Source organism: Bubalus bubalis, chromosome 4, assembly GCF_019923935.1.
Source record: "Bubalus bubalis isolate 160015118507 breed Murrah chromosome 4, NDDB_SH_1, whole genome shotgun sequence".
NCBI lineage: Eukaryota > Metazoa > Chordata > Mammalia > Artiodactyla > Bovidae > Bubalus > Bubalus bubalis.
In genome coordinates, this window is record NC_059160.1 from 97,536,258 (window position 1) to 97,552,276 (window position 16,019).

At 35.2% G+C, this 16,019-nt stretch overlaps 1 protein-coding gene across 5 annotated transcripts in view; it reads left to right on the forward strand.

The window, feature by feature from the left end:
* The window catches only part of EEA1 (early endosome antigen 1), a 220,141-nt gene that overhangs the window by 197,930 nt on the left and 6,192 nt on the right, over nt 1-16,019 (forward strand). For all 5 annotated transcript variants that reach the window (XM_044941831.1, XM_044941832.1, XM_006053789.4 and 2 more), the window contains 7 exons: nt 349-679; nt 1,751-1,852; nt 3,672-3,866; nt 6,537-6,719; nt 12,053-12,238; nt 13,519-13,650; nt 15,543-15,728. In XM_044941831.1, coding sequence (XP_044797766.1) covers nt 349-679; nt 1,751-1,852; nt 3,672-3,866; nt 6,537-6,719; nt 12,053-12,238; nt 13,519-13,650; nt 15,543-15,728 — 1,315 coding nt within the window. The remainder of the gene's footprint in view (nt 1-348; nt 680-1,750; nt 1,853-3,671; nt 3,867-6,536; nt 6,720-12,052; nt 12,239-13,518; nt 13,651-15,542; nt 15,729-16,019) is intronic.

The window sequence follows — 16,019 nt, forward strand, 5'->3', positions numbered from 1 at the left end:
GATACATGGAACAGTATTTCTGGCTGTCAAAGACTAGATGGTTTGCTTTCTGCCCAGATTTCTTCGGGGATACACTGTGGTTTAGACAAGACTGGATTAAATCATGGCCTTAGATGGTCTTGCCTTTACCACTAATTTATTTGACTCAAAGAAAACCATCCTCATCTCTTAAATGACCAGATCAGATGTTCTAAGGCACTTTTTGTTTGTGTGGTTTTATGACATTAAATTATTAGTTTTACTTCTTAACTACAGAAGAAAGTTTTAAAGCTCAATTTATTAATGTGAATGGTAGATTAGAAATGACAAATTATGCATTATTAAAGAAATTGTTTCTTAAATATTTAGAGTATCTAATACAAAGTTGGATCTACAGAAGAAATCTGAAGCACTTGAAAATACTAAGCAAATGCTTACCAAGCAAGAAGAAGAAAAAACAATCCTTAAACAAGAAATTGAAAATTTAAGTCAAGATGCAAAGATGCAGCACAAGGAACTGAATGACAGGATTCAAACAGCAGTAACAGAACTACAGAAAGTGAAGATGGAGAAAGACACTCTAGTAGCAGAGCTTTCTGCAGCAAAAGAGAAATTATCAAAAGTTTCTGATTCTTTGAAGAACTCCAAAAGTGAATTTGAAAAGGAAAATCAGAAGGGAAAAGCTGTTATATTAGATTTGGTTAGTTGTTTATGTTTATTTTCTTAGGTAGAAATGATTCTTATTTAAAGCATGCTGCCTTTTCTGCTTAATTCACCGTTGATTTGTCATCCTGCATTTAAATGATCTTAAGTGTTGTGAGAAAAGGAATGGAGATTACTTAACCTGAGAAAGAGATATTTGTGCTTCTGTGTGTAATTTTCCAATGGCCCAGAAAGTTTTCAGTTGAATTTATATTCTTTCTCTGTTGAGGACCTGGTGCTAGATTTGGGGAGGACTGCAGCACGTTTGTCCTTCTGGACACTTCTGCAGAGAATATAGCTACTAATTGAAATGTTTTTCACCTGACTGTAAAAAAAAGAAAGAAGACCAGAAAGATCTTAATGACTTCTAACTCTGGTGCTATGAACTTTCTGATTCTTCATTCAATTTTCTAAAACTCTAGATAATACCATGTCTTAGAGATATTGTAAACAATATTTAAACTATAGAGAAAAACATCTTGAGTCTCAGGAAATACTTACAGGGCAATGTATCCTCAGAAATATTTTAACCCAGAATAACATGGAATAACAGCAAAAGTAAAATTCTTTTGTTCTTAATATGAAGGTCAGTGAAAGTGTTGAGGAGCATAAAAAGCATGATTTTCATATGTTACTTTTATGTTCTGTTTGGAAAAAAAGTCTGTATATCTTCCCTCTTAAGTTATATGGGATTATTTTAATTTATTGTTTCCATACTTTAAAAATTTTCCATTTTTTGGAAGCCCATTATTCTACTTTTAAAATAGCATAAGTTAGTTAATTGTGTAACATAAAAACGTGGTTTCCAAAGTATTCTAAAATCTTGTCTAAATATTACTGAAAGTATTTATTGTGACTCTTGGTTGATAATAGAAACTCTTGGCCTCTCTCCCCATTTACTGCTATAATATTTGCCTGTTTTTATTACTGAAATGAATAATTCTATCTCATCTTAAATCATCAATGATTCTAGTTTATTTCTTTTTGTGGATCTTACTAAGCTTATAAACCCTAAATTTTTAAATTTACTACAAATATTTTCTGCATAATGTAGTTTCCACTTTTTTAGGAGAAAACTTGCAAAGAATTAAAGCATCAGCTTCAAGTACAGACAGAAAGCCTGCATAAGGAGCAGAATGAAATGAAAAAGTCACTTGAAAAAGAAAAGGAGGTAAGATTTTCTATAACAGAAATATATAAATCATAATAAGGTTTTATATTTTCAAAGTAATTTTCACAGTAGATTCTTAAGTCAAAAGGTTTATTTCCTTTGTGTTCTACCAACTGCTAAAAAGATTTAAGCTAAATTATAATAAAAGGCCCAAAATAAAGGATTATAATTAATAATAAAATAATTATACTTAATAAATAAATTGAGAAACTAGTGATTTAATTAAATTATCAAAGTTAAAGAACATTAGTATGGATAAAAAACAATTCATAGATTTTCCATAGAGATGACATTTAAGTGCTCTTTATTTGACATTTATGTTAATGGAATATTTGATAATGGTTATATAAGAATCACAATTAAGTGATTGTTCTGTGGTTAATGCTTCTATTGTTCTCCATCAAAACAAATGAGTAAATGTATATTATATATATATATATATTATTATTATTCTCTGAAGACATAACCTCTAGCAGCTAGAGTCTAGGCATGTAGCTTTCTAGAGATGTGATTTGATAAAGCAGCAAAACTTCATCCCAACAAGTCTTCAGTGTGATTATGTTCTGGTTGTTGATTGAAAGAAGACTTCTGTGCTTTATATGCCAGTCATAGTGGCAAAATTAGGGTGATTTAGTGCCCAGGCTGTGAATCCAGATTGTCCAAATTTATATCCTAACCGTGCCAATTATTAGCTCTGCTGTCTTGACTTCTCTCAGGCAGATGACTCATCTCTCTGTGCTCCAGTTTCCTTAGCGGTAAGATGGGGCTGATAGTAGAATCTGTGTCATAGCATTATTGTGAGAAGTAAATGGGTTAATGCGTATCAGAGTGCTTAGAATACCAATTGTAGTGAAATAAATGGTCAGGGGTTAGCTATTACTTTATCATTGGTTATCATAACAATCATCAGTATTGTTAACACTGCTTGACTCCTGTTTTGCACGAAATATTTCCCTTTGTATTGGCGATAAGCTGAAGCATCCATATACATAGCACTGAAACTTTTCAAAAGTAACTTTGAGTGGTCAGTTGCTCAAATTAGGTCTTTAATGAAATATGCATAAAACATGAAAATATGACTTTGGTTGGAAGGGTGAGACGTAGTGTAGTTCACCTTGGCCACAGAAGAACCTCAGTGTGACTTCTATATGATAGTTAATTTTGAACAGAAATGTATTCTAATAAATTATGAAAACACGTAGTAGCAAAATATGCCTCAAATCTCTAAATGAGGACATGATTGTGTGGTTAAACAGATACTAAAGATGTTTGCCAAAATTATTTTGGTTTTATCATAGTTAATATGAAGCTATCCTTTCTGATTCACTTTGACTAGTAGACTCAGCATTTTTAAAAATTTGTTTTACTTTTTTTGGCCCCACTGTGCTGCTTGTAGGGATCTTGAACCCAGGCCTGGCAGTGAAAGTGCTGAGTCCTGACCACTGGACCACCAGGGAATTCAGTTAGGATTTTGAGAATATTCAAGACAGTAGACATTTCAGCAATCTAAAGACTGTTGATTTTCCCTTTTCTGTGATATGAGAATACCAATCCTGTGCATTTGCAGGCTCTATCCCAATGTATAAGTTAAAAAGGAAGGCAAGATTAAACAAATATCGATCAGTCCATAGTCGGATCCAATAGTGAAATGTCAGTTATGAAAGCTCCATGAGGGCAGGGATTTTTCTTTTTGGTTTACTACTGAATATTTGTGGTCAACAGACTCCCTAGTTTCTACTTAGAGTAATGCTTAATAGGTACTCATTAAATGTATGTTGAATGGAGAAATGAATGCTGAACAGATTGTATTTTCTTTTAGACTTCTCATCAGTTGAAGTTGGAGCTCAGTTCCATGCAGGGACAAGTCATACAGGCCCAGAATAGCTTAAAACAAAAGGAAAAAGAAGAACAACAGCTTCAGAGTAACATAAATGAGCTAAAGCAATTGACTGAGCAGAAGAAAAAGCAAATTGAAACACTCCAAGGAGAAGTTAAAATTGCTGTTTCACAGAAGGTAATATGATATTTGTTTACTTTCTGTGGGAAGAAAAACTTTGACGTTAAAGTAACTGTGTGATAGTTAACACAAATGAGTTGCAACAAAGAAAATTTTACATATATGCCCAAATTTTCTTTAAGTTAAATGTATAATGCACTTAATTATATGATTAAATATCTGTCTAGATTTCCATTCACTATAACCATGTTATTAGACACTTATTTAAAATCTTAGCACTAATCATTTGTCTGATAGACATAAAACTGCCTTTTTGTAAAATAACATGTAACGAACAATGCTAAGAGAATAATTTATACACCATTTATAGTGTATTAGAAAATTTTAAGGAATTTAAAAATAAGTTATCCTTATTAATGGAAATAACCAAGAACAAAAATCACAAAGATATTTAAATATTCAGAAGTATAGGTTTCATATAGTTTTTTAAGTTGTATCATAATGGTTTGTTTCCAAACCTACGTTAATTTATTATTAAACATCTGTCCTTCATTCTTAAGTATGTTTTAATACTTGTCCAGAACAAGAGTTGATAAAAGTGGATTGAACTTAATATTTGAACAAAAGGAGGTTTTTCCCAGTGTTGATATGTGCATATTAATTCATCTAGGGAGAAGAGAGATATAATATCCCCAGTATGTGAAACAAAGTATATCATGTTTTTAATAGTTGGCTTGTCATATTACTAGAGGGGAAAAAAAACCCCACAAATACATATTTTATGTTGATCACTGTTTTTATAATGATTATTATGGCCACTTTACAAAAGAGTAATTTTCTTATAACACAAACAGGAGTAGACAAATTTGTCTGTCCTTTTTTGTGTGTGTGTTATCATATATATAATCATACATCAGGATGTAATTATCACAGTGTGTATTTTGTTCTATGATTTGACATCTTGAGGTCATTTTTCTCCCCAAATCTAGTAGCCTCATATTCAAGTTTTCCTTAGATCTTCATTTTTATATCATGATTTAGTAAATTAAAAAAAAGCCAACAACTATTTTCAGTACATTTTCTTATTTATTTATTATAGTAAGATTGCCTCCAGATTTATAATTAATATATATTGCCAGTACTGTGCATGGCTTTATTAAATGGTGGTTCAGTTGGTAAAGAATCCGCCTGCAATGTGGGTGGAAAGATCCCCTGGAGGAGGACATGGCAACCCACTCCAGTACTCCTGTCTGGAGAATTCCTGTGGATAGAGGAGCCTGGTGGGCTGCAGTCCATGAGGTCGCAAAGAGTCGGACACAACTGAGTGACTAAGCACAGCACAGCACGTTAAATAACATCTTAAGGATTTTGAGATTTAGAGGAAATGCTCTTATTGGTAGTTGTCTTGTGTGGGACTGTTATAATGAAAATACCACAGACTAGATGGTTTAAATAATCATTTATTTCTCATAGTTCTGGAGACTGGAAAGTTGAAGATCAAGGCACCTGGCATATTGAGTGTCTGGTGAGGGCCCACTTTCTGGCTTGTAGACAGCTGTCTTCTTGTATCCTTGCATGACTGAGAGATTGTGTTTCTTCTTGTAAGCCCACTAATCCCATTCATGAGGGCTCTACCTTAATGACTGCCAAAGACCCCTACATGCAAATACCATCACATTTGATCTAGGCTTCAACTTGAATTTTTGGGAGTCACAAATATTCATAGCAGTAGTTACTTGTATTAGTATATAGATGCTAGAAAAAGGAACGCCTTTAACTCAGGGAAGACAGCATTTTGGGGGAGTACTGAGTGGATAGCCAGTCTCTGTAAATTAGAGTTGGAATTTGGAGTACCTAGAGAATCATTGAAAGGCAATCATAATTTGGTTTTATTGAGGGGTAGTGTACTTTCATGGAAAGAAGATACATTTTAGAGGCAGGTAAATCTGAATTCAAATTCTGTGTGACACACATCAGGTTTATGGTCACGGGAAAGGGATCCATCTTTCTGAGCTTAAAGAAAATGAGGTCATGGAGTTGTAAAGACGGAGATAATGTATTGGAAGTACGTAGTAGTGTGCCCAGTGCCATGTAGAAGCTACATAATTGTTGGATGTTGTCTATAAGTATAGCAGACTCTGATCGAGGAGTGTCAGTGTGCATGGAGACCGTACAGTGATGGTCTATAGAAATTTTTCACTGGGCCACAGTGAAATAGGAAAAAGAATACATATACATACATTTTTTAATGGGATTGAGTCACAAATAAAGGATTCAGCAAGGCTGTAAGTCATCAGTTCCTGTACTAGGAAACCTACTGTGGGAACCCAGAATGAATAGGATATGGCCCCTGTTCTCATGCAGCCTATATAATTTAATGAGGAAGCAGATACCTAAATAAAACGGTAATAAAAAGGAGAATGAGGGAAAACTAGAACTCCGTGGGAATTTTGACTGGTTTTCTAGAGGAGCTAGCATTTGAACTGTGTCTTTGAAGATTATCATAATGTTGAAAGGTTAAAAAGGGGAATTAGCTATTTAAAGGAGAGTAAACAATATTAGCGAAGTTTACAAAGCTTAAATGTCGTTATAGAAGATTTGCTGTTGGAACACATGGTAAGTGGAGAAGTGAGGAGAGAGAAGGCTGTAGAATTGGATGAAGTCCTTCTATCTTTGTAACCTGTTTTTGGCGCGCATACTATTTTAAGTAACTGTTGTATGTTTCAGACAGAACTTGAGAATAAACTACAGCAGCAGTCGATGCAAGCAGCACAGGAACTCGCAGCAGAGAAACAAAAAATATCAGTGTTACAAAACACCTATGAAAAAAGTCAGGAAAATCTAAAACAGCTTCAGTCTGATTTCTATGGGAAGGAATCTGAACTACTTGCCACAAGGCAGGATCTTAAGGTATAGTGAATTATGTCATAAAAACCAATAACTTGTTTATAGACATTCATTAAAGGATTGATTTGAACCCAAATGGGCATTAAAAGTCTTAGTATTTGTGGAATATCATGCTTGTTTTTTATTATTATTTTTGGAGAAACATACTTTTTAGAAATCATTTTATATGATAAAATATACAGTAAATATAGGCATTTAAAAATAACATCTTTAATAGTGAAATAATTTGGAAATATGCTAGTTGCTACATTAGCTTATCTAAGGACTTTGCTGCCTTTATTTAAAAGAAAAACAAAGTGAACTGCTGTTAGAAAATCTGAGTTTTAAATGTAAACCACTTGTAAAAATGCAAGCAGATTTATTGTTGCTTGTCAATATTGACTTTATGTTTGTCAACTTCCCAAGACTACTGTAATGCATAATATTAAAATTAGGAGATTATAGCTCAAAGTAAAAACATATATGGATACTTTGGCCTTGGCAATCCTGTTGGATTAGATGAAGTATCATTTTTACTAAAATGATGGATATACAAAAAGGGTAAATAATTTTTATGTAGCATTATCAGTTGTCTAAGGGAAATGGAACATTTGTATTCTCTCACAGAAGGTTTAACCAGTTCTCTCTTTTTTGCCACAGTGAAATTAGTATGCCTTTTGATTCTTTCCTGTGTCTGGATTTTTGTTTCTTTGCTTAATTTAAAATGCTTTATTGAAAAATTCCATTGAAAATCACAGAATATTTTTATATATAATATATAAATACACTATAGTGTATTTATAGGCTTCCCTGGTGGCTCAGAGGGTAAAGCATCTGCCTACAATGTGGGTTCGATCCCTGGGTCGGGAAGATCCCCTGGAGAAGGCAATGGCAACCCACTCCAGTACTCTTGCCTGGAAAATCCTATGGACTGGGAAGCCTGGTAGGCTCCAGTCCATGGGGTTGCAAAGAGTCGGACACGACTGAGCGACTTCACTTTCACTTTCATAAATAGACTATGTCTATACTTTATTTATAGGCTCCTATAGGAAAGGCTTTATGAAGGAGGTAGAACTTGCCCTGATCATGAAAGATAAGAATTTGAATACAGAGAGTCTGAGAAAGATCAGTTCACTCAGGAGACACTGAGAAAGGGAGTAGCAGGGGGAACCAGCAAAGCCAGGAGGCAGTCACCATAATTGACTTGTGTTTGGAAATTAAAATTAAAAGGACTAGGATTAAATTGTGTGGTACCTTAGATGCCTAGCAAGGTTGACTGACTGGACTTTATGTTGGGGTGGAGGTAGCAGGGAAAGAAGAGTCTAAGCAGAGGAGTAACAGGAAGAGGATATATACTTAACCCAGAAGTGGTTTACAGACAGCTGGGTTTGGATCTGGTGTAAACTAGTGCTGGGGGGATTAATTAAGAGGCTGTCTCCCTTTCTTCCTCGTAACTCCAGTAATCTAGCTGTGAGTTGATTATGACTGGAGTTAAAGAAGATGGAACAGAAGAGATTAAATGAAGAGAGAAGATGAAATAGAAGGGCTGAGTAATATAGAGTGCAAGGGAGTGGAGGAATCAGTGGTGACTAATGATCTGACAAAGCAACAGGAGATTGGGGAAAAGAATTTCCATAGGGCCAAACAGTAGATATTTATATGTATATATTTATATATAAAGTTCAAAATTAGCAAGAGTTTTTTTTTTTTTTTTTTTTAATACCACCTGACATTTAGAAAGCATCTTACTTATTATATTCTCTTTATTTTCTTTTTTTCCCTTTACAACACTATTGAAAGTCAGGGAAGGTTGTTGAAAAGTTTGGACTTTATCCTGTCGGCAGGAGGGAATCACTGAAAGGATTTGTTCGAATTTGTATTTTAAGCCAATGTGGCTGAATGTGGGGATGAGAGAGGAGACTGCAGTAGTCCAAGTGCAGATGGTGGTGGCTTGGGCTGGTAGAGTAAGGATGGACAATGTGAATGAATTTGATGGACATTTAGGTGAAAGAGAAGTTGCAACCTAATGACCGATTTAAAAATCTTTAGAAATCTCTTTTTCTTTATATGGATGTGTTATTTACTGAAGAACATAACAACAAAATAACAAGACTTAGATCTTTCAGATCAGTATTTTTTCATTAAGCCAACAATTATTTTTATTATGCCTGAAAACTATAAAATCATGTTCTAATTTTATACATAAAAGAAAAATTCAAGTGTAAACATGGGTAGGAGAAAGACAGGGATAAACGACTTGAGAGGCTGTGGATAGACACTCTGTACCGAAGCTTGCTTCTGCAGATGAGACTGGGGCCCCCTTGGTGGGTGACAGGCCTGGTGTTTGCACAAACAGAACCATGACTGGATCTCAGCTCTTCAGACCTTTATTCTTTTACCATCATTTCACTAGAAATTTTTTTCATAAGATAGGATATTGACAGATTCTATGCTAATCCTTCCAAAATGACATCTGAACTATTAAAAATCCTCAGAAAGTTCAAGTGATATTTATAGGCCACAATAAGGTATCAGCCATTCTTTTTCTTTTGCTTCAGTGATTATTATGTAAGAGAAAGGGAGAGGGTCAGAACCTTGTAACATGACACCTAATCAAGACTGCCATCTGTGAGCTGATGGTGTTCGCCAAGACACCAGTAGAATGGAAGCTGAGCTGGCTTGATCTATGCCTTTAGCCCCATCTGCTGGATTATTTATGAAGTACCAAAGTTTGTTGACTGGATATTTTAAATTGGCTTTGCTGGGTGCTATTCTTTGATGTTCAGGAAAGGTAGAAGTGGAATTTAACTAAAATTTGCACCCTCAGTGAAGTGAAAACTCTAGGATAAAAAGTTTACAATTAAGTATAAATCTTCTTAGCATAGTCCTATTCCTCGTGTCATTTCACCCAGGCATCAAGAAAACGTAATAACTAAAAATTTTTAAAAGTTTATGTTGAAAGAAAAAAGGGAAAAATTGTTAAACAGACCAAAAAAACAATAGCTACCATGGAACAGTGCAGAAAATGTTTTTTTGCTACACTGAATTAGGGTATTCAGGATCAGGTAGTGCTTGATCTGCTCAGGGATTTGCTTATTCTAGTGGCAGTGGGTGAGTTAAAGATAACCCCAGTAAACCATCATAGTGAGAGGGAGTTCTCCAAGGGAAAAGATGCTAAGCAGATGAAAATTGTGTAGTCTTCAGCACAAAAGATAAAAGGAGTGTTTGAAACGGCAGTATACTGCTGAATGTCATAGATGAATATCCAGAGGCAAGTAGAACAGTATGTCTTGGCTCAGAAAAGAGTAGTGCAGGTTCTTAGCTTGACTTTAAAGATTTAGTCATTAGGATTCTGTGAGTTCCAAATTTTATAGGCTGTTATTTAGAACATGGGCATTTTGGAATTCTTGTGCTTTTAGGCTCTAGCAAGAATTGGTATTCCTTAACACTAGATCATGCAGAAGGCAATGGCACCCCACTCCAGTACTCTTGCCTGGAAAATCCCATGGACTGGAGCTTGGTAGGCTGCAGTCCATGGGGTCGCTAGGAGTCGGACACGACTGAGCGACTTCACTTTCACTTTTCACTTTCATGCATTGGAGAAGGAAATGGCAACCCACTCCAGTGGTCTTGCCTGGAGAATCCCAGGGACGGGGGAGCCTGGTGGGCTGCTATCTGTGGGGTCGCACAGAGTCAGACACGACTGAGCGACTTAGCAGCAGGAGTAACACTAGATCAGGACCTAATAACAGTTGTTTAGACCTTATTGGCTAGGTGTTGACAAATTTTATTTTTTCTTCTGAAAACACTCTCACCCTTTGTGATACTTAAAGTCAGTTCCCACATGCCCGTGGAACCTTCTTTAAACATTGCACAGAGAACATTCATTCATTTTTCTGTGCATCTGGCACATAGCAGATGCCTGTACAACTTTGATTTTACACTCTGGTTCTGTTTTCCAGGCTATATGGTCAGCTTCTTTCAGGGCCATTTTTTACTGTCCTGTCTACCTTAGTAGTATATTCAGTTAATGCTTAGCTGCTTGATTAGTAAAGGACTAGTGACTTTAGGTCTTTCCCCAAAAGGAAGCGTGTGGTTTTTAGTGTTCTACTGGAAGCCATTTAAAATGGAAATTTAATTAGAAAAGACTTCTGAAATGAGTTATTTCTAAGGAATAATCTCAGGAAGGTTAAGTCCTTTAAATAAGGTTTTCATTCATTTTTCATCTATCCTTGATTGAATGCTTTTTAAAAAAACTTTTAATTTTGTGTTGGAGAATAGCGGATTAAGAATGTTGTGATAGTTTCAGGTGGACAGCAGAGCGACCCAGCCATTGTTGTTGTTCAGTCATGTCTGACTCTCTGCGACCCCATGGACTACAGTACATCAGGCCTCCCTGTCCATCACCAACTCCCGGAGCTTGCTCAAACTCATGTCCATTGAGTCGGTGATACCATCCAACCATCTCATCCTCTGTTGTCCCCTTCTCGTGCCTTCAGTCTTTCCCAGCATCACGGTCTTTTCTAGTGAGTCGACCCTTCACGTCAGGTGGCTATTAAATGCTTACTATAGCCAACCTTAGACAACAGTGATTCCTCCTGAATTATATCTTTTGCCCTTTTTTCCAAAGAAACTAGATCGCCAAGATACGAAAGATAAGTTTTTTCTAGATGGCAAAAGAACGTCTTAGAATTATTTCCCTTAGCAGCTAAGAGGGGCAAAGTTCCTGCCATTTTCCATTCCCCACCTGTTAACATAACTACCCCCAAATCAAAACCTAGTATGTCAAAAAACTTGTTCTTTTCCCCAGCTTCAGCTTCTTGAAATATCTGGGCCTTCGTACGGTTGTTAACTATGGACTGTTACCTGACAGTGCTACTTATACCACACAGATGAGAAGTTAAGTGGATGGGGTGATGACGGCCTTGCCAGAAGTAGAGCCTCTGATGTCTGGTTGACTTTCCTGTTTTGGTTCACTTGATCAGATTGGCGATTTAAAATACATTTTCCTCCCAAAATAAAAAAGCTTATCTATTAAATAAAGCTTTTAGTATGCCAAGGGTTGTCATAGATCCTACAAAACATGTATGTATATATAATTTTTGTAATTTTTTTTAAATTGCTTTTTTTTTTTTCATGTCTCTCCATATATTCTAACTATGTTCTTTGAGTGTTTGATATGTTTCCTACTTATTTGGTATTCTTTATATCACTTAGCCAGTAAATACTTACAGATCATTTTTAAAGTATTTCTTTCCATTATGTTTATGCATAACTGTCATGTATATTAACCATTATGTTTCTGTTGAAATTTACTAAAAATGACGATAATAATTTGGGGAAATTGTTTTTATAAGTCTGTAGAAGAGAAGCTTTCTCTAGCACAGGAGGATTTGATATCAAACAGAAATCAAATTGGAAACCAAAATAAATTGATTCAAGAACTGAAGACCACCAAGACTACTTTGGAGCAAGATTTAGCAAAGAAAGAACAGCAATTGAAGGAACAGAATAAAGCACTACAAGATACGCAAAAAGAAAAGGTATTTTATTTTCTGACTAAATCTAGAATCTTAGAGTTACAATGACTATAGAGATCTAGTCAAATCTCTCACCCAATATAGGCATCACCTTTATATTTAATAGCTCTCTCAGATGGACTTCTAGTTTCTTATAAAAGACTTTTGGTGATTGGAATTCTAATGCCAGGAAGTTCCTTGTCATTTCTGTCCATCTTCTTACTGCTTTTTAAGTTTTACAAACAAATCTGGTTTCTTACATGATAGGCCCTTGGTTATTCAAAAACAGATATTATAGTCCCTCAACTATTTCTCATGTAACATGTTATCCTCTGGATTTATTAATGAGGTAATAAAAGGTCTAGGAATAATTCTTAAGCTTGTTAAAAATCCTTGAAATTAAGAACCAATTTTTTCTAAGGGGAAGTAGGGGTGTATTTTGTATAAAAGATGCTAGGTTATGAAGTTGAAAGCACTGTATTATGCCTAGTACATTTAAAGATCAGTTAAAATTTTATATGAAAGGGAAATTCAGATTCTAGGAAACATCTTATTTTTGGTTTCATAATTGAAATCATATATTTCCATCAACTGATATATTCTGAAGTGTACAATTCCTAAAGTTCTTGGTATATCTTAATTATGCAGTTCCTCAAATTTTTTGGCCATACCAAAAAAACCTGGGCTCGCAACAGTGAGAGAGTGGAGTCCTAACCACTGGACCACCAGGGAATTCCCTCTGAATTATCTTTAATTTAAAAATTGGAGGGAAGAAAATTGGGGGATATTTTTGTGGTGATGGCACTGCTGAAGCTGGAATGAATTTTATAATTGGTGCTCAAGTTAGAAAATTCCGACTCAACTGTATAGTTTAGAGGCCTGTAATTACAAGGGTTTTAGATCAGGTAGATCTTGTTGTAGTTTTTGATTCTACTTCTATTTATCTTCTCTGAGTCTTTGTTCCTTGCCTAAAAAATAAGAATTAAAAAGAGCTACCTGGTATAGAGATTAAGTCAGATGATGTATAATATTCCTCCCTAGGTGCCTTATATAAAGACAGTGATATAAAGATAATAAGGGTAAGATGGTAGTTTTGGCTACACTTTAGCCAAACAGTTTTATAGTATTAACTGTTTAATCCTTTATAAAAGTCTTATTGTTGTATAAATAAGGACACAGAGACATAAGTAATTTGCTCAACTCAGGTGGAAAGTGGCAATGACAGTCATAAATAGAAGCAATCATTTTTGTTACATTAATTTTAAGTATTTACTTTAAAATTATATAAATCATTTTTTCTATAGTCACTAAAAGAAAAAGAACTAGTAAATGAAAAATCTAAATTGGCAGAGACAGAGGAAGTTAAGTGTAGACAAGAAAAAGAAATTGCTAAATTGAGTGAAGAACTCAAGTCTCACAAGCAGGAAAGCATAAAGGTATGTGAAGATTGTTTTTCCTTTTGTATTATATTAGTGTTGTTAATGTTATATTAATGTTATTAATGTTATATTAGTGTTGTTAATAAAGTGCAGATGACACCACCCTAATGGCAGAAAGTGAAGAACTAAAGAGCCTCTTGATGAAAGTGAAAGAAGAGAGTGAAAAAGTTGGCTTAAAGCTCAACATTCAGAAAACGAAGATCATGGCATCCAGTCCTATCACTTCATGGCAAATAGATGGGGAAACAGTGGCTAACTTTATTTTTCTGGGCTCCAAAATCACTGCAGATGGTGATTGCAGCCAGGAAATTAAAAGACGCTTATTGCTTGGAAGGAAGGTTATGGCCAACCTAGACAGCATATTAAAAAGCAGAGACATTACTTTGCCAACAAAGGTCCATCTAGTCAAGGCTATGGTTTTTAGTGGTCATGTATGGATGTGAGAGTTGGACTCTAAAGAAAGCTGAGCACCGAAGAATTGATGCTTTTGAACTGTGGTGTTGGAGAAGACTCTTTAGAGTCCCTTGGACTGCAAGGAGATCCAACCAGTCCATCCTAAAGGAGATTAGTCCTGGGGTGCTCATTGGAAGGACTGATGTTGAAGCTGAAGCTCCAGTCATTTGGCCACCTGGTGCGGAGGGCTGACTCATTTGAAAAGACCCTGATGCTGGGAAAGATTGAAGGCAGGAAGAGAAGGGGACAACAGAGGATGAGATGGTTGGATGGCATCACCGACTCGATGGACATGGGTTTGGGTGGACTCTGGGAGTTGGTGATGGACAGGGAGGCCTGGTGTGCTGCAGTTAATGGGGTTGCAAAGAGTCGGGCATGACTGAGTGACTGAACTGAACTGAGTGTTGTTAAAAAGATACGTGTGTGTGTGTATGTGTTTGTGTGTGTAGAGATATATGTCTTATATACATATATACACACATACAGGCTATGTTTATCTGTTTATTTAGAACATAGTATGTGCCAGGCACATGTATTTTAGTTGCAAGATAACTGCTTTACAGTGTGGTGCTTGTTTCTGCCATACGCCAACATGAATCGGCCACAGGCATACACGTTGTTGTTTTTGACAAATACTCCCGCTCTCACAGTGTTCTTATGTTGTAGTGTCTATACACATGTTGAAACTGTGTTAACTTTGCTTTCAGATTATTGAATAGAGCAAAGTAACCCCAAAAGTTTAAATTTTGTTGAGATGATAATCAAGAGAGCTGTCTGTTAAACTTACAGATATAAACTTCAAAATATATGAGTTTAGGATTTTAAGGGATTCTGTTTTTTAAATATTTTTTCTTCCTAAAATCCTTTAATCTGTTATTTAGAACATTTTTCTTAGCATTAGCGTGGCTGGCGTGCCACTTAAAGAAACTGAATTGCTTATAAGTTGCTTTTAAAATGTTACTCATTTTCATAGAGAAGGGTTAGATTTTTCTCAGGTGGTCTCATAATACCTCTTGTGTCTATCAATATACTTGCCATTTTACTTTATAATTATCTCTTTATATCATTATGTTCTTCTAGACTGACTTCCTAAAAGCAGGGAATGTATATAATTTATCTTTTAATGTATATCCCCTGGAACCTAACAGTGTGTGATGCCTAAATGGTGACCAATAAATGCTTGTGAAATGAAGAAAGGGAAAATAGGGGGTAGAAATTTTTCATATCATTTAATCAAAACATGCATTGCAAAAGCATCAGCTGAATTTGATTGTTGAGCAGCAAATACATAATCTTGCACCTTTTTAACTGTTTGAAATATTGAACTTTAAAATTTCATAAGAGTCTAAAACTGATTGTAATAAGCTGTATAAATTTCAGCTTTTTTTTTTTTTTAACTATAAAGGATGATTTATTTTGGTCTTACTTTTTCATAGGAAATAACAAATCTCAAGGATGCCAAACAGCTTTTGATTCAGCAGAAATTAGAGCTTCAAGGGAAAATAGATTCCCTGAAGGCAACCCTTGAACAGGAGAAGAAAACCCAGCAAATGCTAAAAGAGCAGATGAAAAAGGAAGAAGATGAGCTAAAGAAAGAGTTTATGGAAAAGGAAGCTAAACTGGTAAGTTAATGGTGGGAGGTGTGTTTTGCAATTGATTTTGTAAATTAATCCATTGAGAGGATTTTTCTACATAAAAGTTATGATTCAAATGCTTACCTAACATTTTAATTTTTTAAATTTATTTTTAATTGGAGGATAATTACAATATTGTGTTGGCTTCTGCCAGTACAGCAACATGAGTCAGAATGGCCATCATCGAAAAATCTACAAACAGTAAATGCTGGAGACAGTGTGGAGAAAAGGGAACCCTCTTGCACTGTTGGTGGGAATGTAAATTGATACAGACAGTAT